General features: G+C 45.1%; 1 protein-coding gene across 3 annotated transcripts; it reads left to right on the forward strand.

Moving 5' to 3' along the window:
• The first annotated feature begins 505 nt into the window (after window positions 1-505).
• LOC130386382 (fibrous sheath CABYR-binding protein-like) lies at window positions 506-10,269 on the forward strand. 3 transcript variants are annotated; one of them, XM_056595268.1, is made up of 14 exons: window positions 506-1,311; window positions 4,171-4,252; window positions 4,524-4,628; window positions 5,538-5,717; window positions 6,208-6,306; window positions 6,471-6,644; window positions 7,079-7,252; window positions 7,389-7,562; window positions 7,730-7,792; window positions 8,030-8,090; window positions 8,178-8,327; window positions 8,736-8,856; window positions 9,157-9,308; window positions 9,585-10,269. In XM_056595268.1, the coding sequence occupies exons 1-14, from the start codon at window positions 682-684 to the stop codon at window positions 9,709-9,711; spliced, it is 2,292 nt and encodes a 763-aa protein (XP_056451243.1). In that variant the 5' UTR covers window positions 506-681; the 3' UTR covers window positions 9,712-10,269. The 3 variants fall into 3 exon arrangements, with proteins under 3 accessions (XP_056451243.1, XP_056451245.1, XP_056451244.1); XM_056595269.1 differs by having other exon boundaries at window positions 508-1,311; window positions 4,524-4,619; XM_056595270.1 differs by lacking the exon at window positions 6,208-6,306 and having other exon boundaries at window positions 507-1,311.
• Window positions 10,270-11,638: the final 1,369 nt, after the last annotated feature.

An 11,638-nucleotide genomic window follows, 5' to 3' on the forward strand; every position in this document is an offset into this window, starting at 1 on the left:
CTGTTGTGTGTGTGTGTCTGTGTGTGTGAGTGCGTGTTTGGATGTGTGTGAGATTGAGAGACGGATGGGATTTGAATGAGCTGACAGGGATCTATGTACGGCCTCCCCCCCCCCAAACACACACACAGACACACACACACGCACACACACACACACACACACACACAGACACACACACACGCACACACACACACACACACAAACAGACACACACACACACTCACACACAAACAGACACACCCACACCCCAAACACCCCACTAAGCAGTCTCTGCTGATCTGTAGGGAAACTGTTATAAACTGCCATCAACTACCATAAACTGCCATAACCCCTCACAGCCAGTTCCCCCGCCCCTGCCACACACCCCCCTAACCCAGAGCCGACCCCCCTTAACTCAGAGCCGACACACATGGGAGGGGTCCCGTGTGATCAAGGCGAACGTTGTGGGAGGCCGAGAGAGAGAGAGAGAGAGAGAGAGAGAGAGAGAGAGAGAGAGAGAGAGAGAGAGAGTGTGTCAGATGAGATAGCCCTCCCCTCGCCAGTGATAAGAAGAGGGAGCCAGAGGGGACACAACTCAAAGACCGAGCGCTCAAAACATCCGTCCCCTGCAGGAGTACGTTCACCATCATCACTGTCGCTCATTGGTTTTCCTCCAGCGTTAGGAGCTACTCCCGCTACGACATGGAGCCCACCCCAGGCCCGGCGGCCCCCGAGGGGATCTTGGTGGGCCCGGGGCCCGAGGCGGCACCGCCTACTCCTCGCGGGGACACAGGGGGGGTCCGGGAGACGGTGGGGCGGTTCAAGGCCTCCGTGCAGGCGGCGGTGGAGGAGGTGCGAGGAGAGGTGCGGATCCTGGAGGCCCGTCTGGACCACCGGCTGGAGGAGGTGTGCAGGGGCTGCGGCGGCCTGGCCGAGGCGGTGTCCAGTCTCACGGAGGACAACTGCAGGCTCCGGGCCCAGTTGGACTCCCTGGCCGCCCTGGTTCAGGGGCTGACCGGGGCCGGGGTGAAGGGCCTGACCGGGGATCAGGGGCCGACCAGGGCCGGGCTTCAAGGGCTGACCGGGGCCGGGGTTCAGGGGCCGCCCGCGGCCGAGGTCCCGGCACTGGTCCAGAACGGTCCCCTGGAAGTGGCGGTGGGGGTGGCGGTGGCTGAGGCGTGTGTGGCCGAGGAGTACGGACATGAACCTTGCCAGCCGCAGGTACAGCGGGAGGGTTTGAACGGGTCGGAGGCGATTGGCTGGAGCCCTGCGGCTCCGGCCGAGACCACCGCACCGGCTCCCTGGAGGTCTAGAAGACAGGCTCACGTCAACGTGAGTACCCGTGTGTATCTATTTCGTTATGGACCATGAGAGAACTTATTCTGTCGCTAAACCCAGTCAAGCCCCTCTATAGTTTTGAGTAAAGTTGGGTGTTTGTGTGTGTGTGTGTGTGTGTGTGTGTGTGTGTGTGTGTGTGTGTGTGTGTGTGTGTGTGTGTGTTGTGTGTGTGTGTGTGTTGTGTGTGTGTGTGTGTGTGTGTGTGTGTGTGTGTGTGTGTGTGTGTGTGTGTGTGTGTGTGTTGTGTGTGTGTGTGTGTGTGTGTGTGTGTGTGTTTATGTGTTGCATCTTTGGCATTCAGACAAGAATCATCAATCAAGAAGCATTGAATATTGAAGATATTTTGGAAAGAAAACGTTGATTGATTTGAAACGTGATTGATTATTACTTTTAAGGATGTGGAAGGTAGTACGGCGAGCTTGGAGTCCAGGATTGCTCAGGCAAGCGGGTCGTTCTGTTAGCGCTCAGAACCAGGAGAGTAGCCTTTCCTTAGCCACTTATGAAGTGGTGACGCATTACCTCAGTGTGAAGACAGATTACGTGTCCGAGAGACGTCTTGTAAACTACACCTTCCGTTGTATACCGTGCAATATTCCCTAATTTCTACTGCGCCTTTACTGCACCTGCACGTTTACCCTACTGTTTAGGTGTACTAACTGTATGCTGTATGCTGTACTGTTTACTATGTATAGTAATATCGTTAACTGCCATATTACAAAGGCAACAACAAAAAAACAAAACTATGTTTTAATTGTTCCTATTAGCATCCTGGTTAAGAACAATGTGTAAAGGTTTTCTTTTCCTTTATCTAATATCATACAATCCTATTTTATGATATTGATGCTATGACACAGTCTTTCTCGTTTACAATGCAATGCTGCCCTCTATGTTAAAACTATTTTCACTATTTTCACAATTCTTTGCCATGTCTAGAAAGTGGGTTCAGTTTACCTTCCCCTCGGTCCCCATGACAACATCCGGACTACTTACAACTGTATTTAGCCATTCAAACTACAGAATGAAGGATTCAACTAGTAATACCATGATGTTTAAAATTGGTTGTGTTTCCTCATAAATTCTATTTTTGTACGAATATTACCAGTTTAAAACCCCTTGGCTTGGCTTATTCGCAACACGAGCCACCTCCCTCCCTGTTTCTCGCTGCCTGTGACCCCAATTTACATCAGCAGGGCCTCAAAAGGGCACATTTATTTTTGGTGCGTGGCGTTTTGGACTTTTGAGACTGAACGGCCGATCCTGGGGGGGTTGGGTTGGGGGGGATATATTCCACTGATTCAGACATTCAATCATGGGAGCCTCACACACTGCATGGCTGTGTGTTAGTGCATGGGCACGTGCATGTTTGTGAGAGGGTCAAAGAGGAAGCATACATTTTGATTGTTTGTTTACTTGTTCGTCTTTAATAACTTTACTTGGGATCCCAGTGTTTGTTTTGGTAAATGTCTCTATTATTAACTCTCGTCACGTCACGCCTTTCAAGAGCTTTCTGATAAACTGCACAGGCCTACTGCCTCAACTGATACTGTAGAATTTACCTTCTGCGATGCCAGTATTGTCACCTTCATAGGGACACTAGGAACGTGTCAGAACCTCCCCACACCCACTGGTTGCAAACCATGGAGCTTAATAACCTCCACTCGTGGGAGCAAGCTAAATATTGTATCAGTCCCCCTTATGTGCATCATTATAATGTAATGGAGATCCAAGATCACTCCTCAAGAACCACTTGCGGTCTTCTAGAATACCCTGGGCTCTGCTCTAGAGAATGACGTATCCTTAAGGGAAGCATGCCTTCTTGGCAAACTGTCTTGGGAGTCCCAGTGGAAACTTGGAACCCTCAATGTGTGACCATGTTACAATCCCCCAGTGGGCCTGCCCTGAACCCCCCACCACCCCATCACTCACCCCTTCTGAGGACCAGCTGTTGCCCCAGAGGAACACACACCCCGCCAGGCATTCCGCTCCCCTGAAGTCACCTGGCCACTTCCTCCCTTCAAGGCTCCTTTGGAGACGAGGCGTGACACTTTTCGCACGACCCGGCCTTTTACAACACTATTCAATGCGTCGATTCTTGTCTGAATGCCAAAGATGCAACACACAAAAACACTCAACACACACGCATGTTTCTGAGAAATTGACTCAAAGCTACGGAGGGGCTTGAGTGGGGTAAGCCTGTCATAAAGTTTGCAGATCATTACAGAGCTAATCCCAGATCGCGCTACCTGACCTGGGAGATGATAGCTTGTCTGGTTTGCCGCCACTCTTTATTACCAAGGTGCCTAAGTACTTTGTGTCTCGGGGGAAGCTATCGGTCAGTTGGGGGGTAGGGGGTGGTGGTTCTCTTGACAGTCAAAGCCCACTGGGATATAATTAGGTCTTTGTTTAGACCACTCAAGCAAACTCTCCAAATTTCCTAAGCTTTTTTTTTTAGAGAACGGGAGAGAGAGAGATTGAAGGGAGGACATTGGGCTATTTTGGGACGCAAGAGGCGTGGGATGGAGCGTTACACAATTTAAAATAGATAGGTTTGTTGACAACACCTGTCATTGACAGACGGAGCATCAGGGGCTGTAGACAGCTGGAGTGAAACACATGAGGATTGGTCTAGGCATAAGGACAAAGGATTACCACGACAACTGTGCATGCCGTAACAAAGATTATCCCTTTGTTTAAATACACGTCCCGGAAATAAAAAGGGAACATAAAAAAGAGTGCAAGAGTTCAACAGGTTTTGGTTTTATATGCATATTGCATATCCATTATGTCTGATGTGAGTGCAACATTATGACGTTTATTGATCTATTCATGAGATTCTCTTTTTGTGCTTAATAGGATTCTCATGCAAACTTGGAAAGAGATGGAGCTCAGATAAGTTATGCTGTCTCATCTGTCAACGGCCAGCGCAGAGAACAAGGTACAAGGGCACCCTACCACAACAAATACCGTACTGATATCTCAACTTGAATACCTCAAACCTTTTCCGTAAACCTCTTCTATTGACTTGCAGAGTTACAATAGCTCCTGTTCATGTGAGGGGGATACACTTGTAATTGCTTTTCAAAGAATTCCAATGTGTTCCAATACTCGAGTGAATCTTGGTGAAACAGCAATTTACATATATCTCATTGTATCCCTTCAACTCCAACCCTCCCCTTGTTCTTACCTTCACGTTTCAATATGTTCAGAGATGGCCTGGAAGTCGACTGAGGACTGCTCCTCAAGGGACTCTCTCCAGTCGAGCAGCGAGTCATCCACACCATATTCTGTTCAGTGTCCCCAAGGTCAGTCAGGTATGCCTGTAGGTGGGTCCATTATACTTTTTCAATGTCGATGTGGTCTTGAATTGTGTTTACAATTTGTTCTAACGGCACTATTTAAGTTTTTCCATTAGCGATGTCAAGTGACTAGAGTGTTAGCAACAGTTATAGCTATTTCTACCTGCCGTTGGGGAAGGGGTCAAAGGTAAAAATGTACGAGTGGATGGGTGTCTTTTAGATATAGTTTCTCATTCAGATATGTTTTTAATGGAGTTAAAAGCTGTAGTAGAAAAGTTACAAAATGCAGGTTTAATTTGTTGCTTTACATTGTTTATCAAATGCCCTACTAATTCAGTGCATGCTTGTCTCAAAAAGGCTGAAGCGTGATATGTCAGTGGGGTCAAGTCAGGGACCAAGTTATCTTTGTTCCTCATCGGAAAGCCCCAGCCTTGCACACGTATGATAGGTATTCATGGATTACAAACAGTTGGAAACAATGATCCTCCATTGGCCTTTTGATGCTGCCGTTAAGGTTAGGGGTTTATGTGGCTCCGGCTGCAGGATCAGACGAGGAATAGTTGTAACCTAACAACAAGTACAAAGTTAAAAATGGTTATGTTTAGCTATTAGGGTTTTGATGAAAACGTGAAGGTGTAAAGAAATACATTGTTTTGATTAGATAGTAGTTATGGGGTGTTAAGTCCAAATATGAAGTGAGAAATTGTCTTAAGTATTTAAGTTATTGATGAGTAAGTTTAGCTATAAAGTAAGAGCCTGTCTTGGGTAGGTGTTAGGTTGATGCAACATTTGTTATATTAATTCATATATTTACCCGAATCCTCTTGGGGAGAGAACGTAATGCTTCTCTCCCCCTCTTATTCGACACAAAGGCATTCATTACAAGAGAACACAATAGTACCGTGTTTGTTTCTGTATTTCCAGGAAGCGAAGGTGTTCCACTCAGGGAAGCCAATACTGTCAACACGGATCAGGGGAATTGGATGCCTCTTTCCCAAACTTCAACTTGTCCTCCTCTGAATAGTTGTTTGACTCCAACTGTAACTGCCCACAGTCCAGCCTCAGAGGAAACTGCTCTCCAAAGCTCACCAACCCTACCTGCAGGTTGTTACCAATACAAACACAGTGACGTTTATGAAGAAGATATAGCCTCAGTCAGTATGCATCCATTCACCATTCACAGATTATCCAATCACATTTCCTAATTTTGTCGATCATTTTTTGTGTTTGTCACCTTGCGATGTAAATGCCTGATGAAAAATATGTATGATGGACTTCTGAGTTTGAAATTCCAAATGGATGTTTTGCTAAGCCTCTCTCTAAATGAAAGAAGCATTAGTCGCTATGTGAGGTTTTCCTACAAAGTGCTTCAAGTGGTTTCAGCGGCTAGTGCTAATGCTGTATATGAAGCCCATCTTTTATTGATATTTAAACACAATGTATTATTCCTATTAAGCTATTACTCCTGCCTTACTTTGTATTCCGGTAACAAATGTAAACGCTCACCACTGCCTTCTTTACAAAGTACAAATGTAAAGTTTGTCATATTTTAATGAATGTCACTGGTGTGTGACATCATGTGTTCATTTTACAGTAGGCCTACATGTGTCTTCTGAGCTCCCGACTCAAGCATATCTCCCCCTTAGTGCGTCAACCAAACCCAGCTCAGAGTTCACATCACCAGGCTCAATCGGTTAGTCCTTAGGAAAAAAATATGGAAGGGATAATTGTAAGATCGTTTTTCGTGGGATTTTTTGTTTTCTTAAAATACAAAAACAATGAGGTTCCTTTAAAATTATTAAAATGACCATCCCCACTGTGTGTCTTGTCTTTCTTTGTCTCTTTCTGTTCATCCAGACGACACTGAACCAAAGCCCCATCTACCTGTCTCAGCCATGCTATCCAGGCCTAATCCCGAGCCTCAGATAGCCGCCAGCCCGCTTCAGTCCCCGGCGCCGCAACCTAAAACCACAGGGCTTTTGGTCACTGAGGGAACTGCAGAGAGGCCAGCGGAGTATGCTTTTAGACGAGGTGAGTGGACCGCTATACTGTGACTCAGGCTGGCTGGACTGGACTGTTGTCAACGGGAACATCATCGACACCTGGTGGCCAGAATTTCAATTACAAGCATACGCCCTAGCCGTTGTGAGAGATGATACAGTAAATACAGAGAGAGCAAGACAATTATATGGGTAAAGAGGTGAAGGGCAGTGGAGCTGGTCAGGTGTGTGTGTGTGTGTGTGTGTGTGTGTGTGTGTGTGTGTGTGTGTGTGTGTGTGTGTGTGTGTGTGTGTGTGTGTGTGTGTGTGTGTGCGTGCACACTTGTGCACTTCCGTGTGTGTTCACCCACGTCGATTACATTTTGTTACTGGTTGGAAAACTGTCTGCTTATCTTAACATATTGCTAAGATATTAAATTGATTACATTAACTATTACATTCAACTGAATTTATTTACTTTGACAGGCATAGCTGAAATTAAGATGCCAAGTCCCCCGGTTGGCCAGGAGAGGGCAGCACATCTCCCTGTCACAGCAGCCTCCAAACCCAGTCCTGATGCTCCCTCCTCAGCACCCACGACCAACCATTCGCTTCCAGAACCTCTTGCAGCCAAGCTGAGCGATTATCATTTCAAGCGTGGTAATTTGGAGGCCAACTTTTTTTTAATTATTTAAAAACGCATTTAATAATTCAATTTGAGCTGAGCAGCGTAATAATGGAACAATATATGAGCCATGTATTTGTATTTACTTTCCTTAATGTCTTTGTGTGTCAGATGTCACTGAATCTAAGTCCACCACTGCCATTGCTACTACTGTGACCAAAGCCAACACAGAGTCTTCTCATGCTGTTCAAAGGCCTCCACCTGTTATATTGGAGCCCAAGTTGCCCAGTCAGTTTCCTTTGCCTGACCCCAATGCAAAACCAGGCGAATATCCCTTTAAGAGACGTGAGTAAAGTGGGATGCCATCAATGGATACGGTCATGTTTACTTAAAGAGTGGTGAAGTTCGCTGAATATGCTGAATGGAAGTGATTATAGGTTTCGATAAGTGATTTCATCACCATTCATCTGATATCTGACCTTTTTATAAAATGCTGTCCCTTCTTACTCCAGTACCGGTTCTAAAGTCTCCCAGTCCCAGCTTAAAGAGAAGTGTAAGCTTCCCTCAGTCCGCAGGTAGGCCAATGCACATTTCAGTCTCCTTTCAACCGACCAAATGTACACAAAACGATTCTCAAGCTCATCTATAGGTTCTTTATTGCTTCTTTATTGTTTGAATTCTTCTTCGTCTTGTCTCTCTGCCTCTCTGGTCCTTCCATGGTTCCATCATTCTCTCACTCGTTTCTTTCTGTCACCCTTTGACCCGTTTACTGCATCCCCACTTCACTTTCCTGTGTCTCTTTTTCCGGGCAGAAAAATTACTTCCCTCCAAAACCCTGGTGAAAAACACAGGTTTCTCTCCTATCTTAGACAAGTAAGTTGCCACTGCGGCTGCTTCCATCCCGCTCTATGGCCTAGCGTTGACACGGCTCCGTGTGCTATGCTAACCCGCTGTCCACAGGAAGGCAAGCCGCAAGGAGGGCCCCGGGGCCGGGCTGGGCGGCCTCACAGAGGCACGGCGGGAACCCGGGAAGACGCAGACACTCCCGCAGAACGCCGGGACGCAGGCCAGGCGCGCCATGTTCGAGAGGATGAACTCAGACCCGGTCAAGTGAGATGATTTACATGGGCTGCCCTGAAGCTATTACTATCACTAGCTTTGTCTTTGACTACACTCTTTTATCCAAGGTGAATTGAGGGACACATCCTCAATGACCAGGTTGGGTTTGGGGCCTTTTGTTCCTAGAGGCCTACATGTAGCCCATCGTCACTGGACTGTAATTTCAATCTAAGTAATTTGTGGCTTTTCAGTAGTGTGTTGTGACCACACACTACTGACCTGAACAGGCTCTTTTGATTAGCATGAATACAATGCATGTCAACTAGGTTGTATGTTTTAACATAGGTACCCTATAAAATGTATCTTCAGAGCAGGCATTCTCTCAAAAGAGCCTGTGAGACATATATGTTTAACCCGGTGATACTTCATGTAATTTCTTGTGTCATGTGATTGGTACAGGCCCAAGTCTGCAGACAGCAAACCCAAGCTAAAGCGTTCTCAGAGCTTCGGCGTGTCCAGCGCCAGCGGCATCAAACAGATGCTCCTGGAGTGGTGTCGCTCCAAAACCATTGGTTACAAGGTGGGTCCCGTTAATACCCGGCCAACCCAGTTTTCAGCTGAATTTCGCCTGGTAGCCCCCCTTCCCACAAGCCTCTCGGGTACTGTTCCCAGTTCGGCCGAGATCATCCTCATACTTCAGTAGCACTGTGTATATCCACAAGACTGCACTTGCAGAATAAGCTTCTTTCAGAAATATATAACTATTAAATGAGTTACAATGGGTGTTAGGTTGAGTTTCTTCATGTACAGTATATCAGAATATACACTTACCGTGTGAATGCTAACCCCTCTACGGCTCTCCACTCCACCCGATGGGCAGAACATAGACATCCAGAACTTCTCTACCAGCTGGGTCGACGGCATGGCGTTCTGTGCTCTGGTCCACTCCTTCTTCCCTCTGGACTTTGACTACAACACGCTGGACCCTGGCAAGCACAAGCAAAACCTGCAGCAGGCCTTCACCACGGCAGAGTACGTATATGAGCTAGGACCATGAAGAGGAAGTCAGGAGGTTGTGACTTTAAACATTGCCTCAACGATATACACACACACATTTTTTTTCTGAACCCTGAAAAGAATCAGAGTGAGAAATGGTGATGATGATGATGATGATGATGATGATGATGATGATGATGATGATGATGATGATGATGATGATGATGATGATGATGATGATGAAGATCGTGACAATACTAAATGCCCAAGACAGATGGTGTTGTGACTTTATTGTTTTCCTCGGTCCTCCAGATCTCAGGCTGACTGCATGCGTCTCATTGAGGTGGAGGACATGTTGGAGATGGGAGACAGACCGGACCCAATGTGCGTGTTTACATATGTCCAGTCTCTCTACAACCACCTCAAGACCTTTGAATGATGCTTCACTCCAATCATCAACCACCCTCTCACTTGGCTGTGTGGATTGAGCCCCATGTCAATCTTAGATCTTGAGAAATAATGATATTATAGCCATTGTTTGTGTGTGTTGCATACATGAATTGATATTCGTACTTTGTTGTTGTTTTTTTTATGCGAAACGTCTACTGAGCTGTATTCGTGTATTCGATGTGCTTTGCTCTGTTTACTGTTTGCTTCAATCTTTTTCGATTTGATACATTTTAGAAAGGGCCGTCGTGTCTATAAGCCAAGGAAAACAATGCCTAAAGCTGAGGTGAATGAAAATACAGCTGAAACTTCTCACTGAATTCCCCACATTAGTCAAATACAATTGTATTACGATAAAACATGTAATCTGTTATGTCTTAAGTTGCTATAATTCATGGTTAAAAGAAAAGTGAAACACAAATGCTTTGTGTTCCTCTCCGCACATTCATATACAATGGTACCAGAGAGAGAGAGAGAGAGAGAGAGAGAGAGAGAGAGAGAGAGAGAGAGAGAGAGAGAGAGAGAGAGAGGAGAGAGAGGAGAGAGAGAGAGAGAGAGAGAGAGAGAGAGAGAGAGAGAGAGAGAGAGAGAGAGAGAGAGAGAGAGAGAGAGAGAGAGAGAGAGAGAGAGAGAGAGAGAGAGTAATACTCTGGCAGAGCTGAGCTGGAAAAATGTATGTTTATGGTATTTCTCATCTATTAGTATGCTTCAGCCAATGGAGGAGACATTCCCCTGTTTATTGACAGTGACATTTCACATAGGTGTTATACAGTATAAAGAGACAGGAAGATTATATCCGCATAGTAATAATATAAAGTCATTACCATGATCATCCTCACTAATGCATCTATAACCCTAGGAATATAAAAGTGTAGGATTTTAGGGTTTCTTTCTTACTTTTACATAATTTTGCATGACTATGTAGTTATGCATGACTATGTAGGTATGTAGTCATATCGAGTATAGGTTTCAGGAATTCTACTCCCGCACATCACCCCCTTCAAAAAATGTGGTGTATGATCTTCGATTTGTACCTTGTTTGTATTTAAGCATACACAAAACTTTTATGGTGTCTGCGAAGCCTGTGTCAACACTTATGTTGGAATTCATTCTTTAAAATAAACTAATTGAAAAATTGAATGAACATATTATTAATTATGTTTCCCTCCGAGTTCTGATTAAGTATCATCGCCCAAACCCAGAAGGCAATGTTCTTTTGGCACACGCAGTGATTGGGAATCCAAACAAATTGATTAACACATGATAGTGGCTATACAAGGTGATAACACAACTAGTTGGGATCCATTGGGGACACAGTGACTTCGATACATTTGCAAATATGCTGTTTTTAAAAAATACACAATTTTCATCAACTGATGTATTCAATGTATTAGCTTTTTCTGAATTGATGACGAAAATATAGGACAGGAAGATAGGATCTCATACAAGTAGACTAGACACACTACATACCATATGTAGTGAGTTGAAAGAAAAAATAAATCTGTTTCAACCTCTAAAATATGCCAGGACCGCGCCATCTGCTGGCAGACGGGCTATCACAACAAGTGCCTGGTGATTCTGTCCTGCGGATTACTGTGATTTATTAACCCTTAATTAACGTTGTGCGTCTGTGCGTGAGATTTCTTTCAATTTGGGATATTTTGTGTTCGGATGTATCTTCATGAAAAATAATACTCGCAAAAGTACTTCATTATCGTAAATATACAAAATAAATAGATACAAATAAATATGAAAAAATATAAATAAATATATATTTATATACATATCATTTGAAGGACTCGGCCACAACTGTTGTCCCACTGATAGGCCCCACTGTCTCTTTTATTTGATTTTCTATTGGTATCTCCAGCGACGGCCGTAGTCGCCACCAATGATGCGCTCTTCCCAAAGACCAGGCA

This window comes from Gadus chalcogrammus, chromosome 7, assembly GCF_026213295.1.
Source record: "Gadus chalcogrammus isolate NIFS_2021 chromosome 7, NIFS_Gcha_1.0, whole genome shotgun sequence".
NCBI classification, from domain to species: domain Eukaryota; kingdom Metazoa; phylum Chordata; class Actinopteri; order Gadiformes; family Gadidae; genus Gadus; species Gadus chalcogrammus.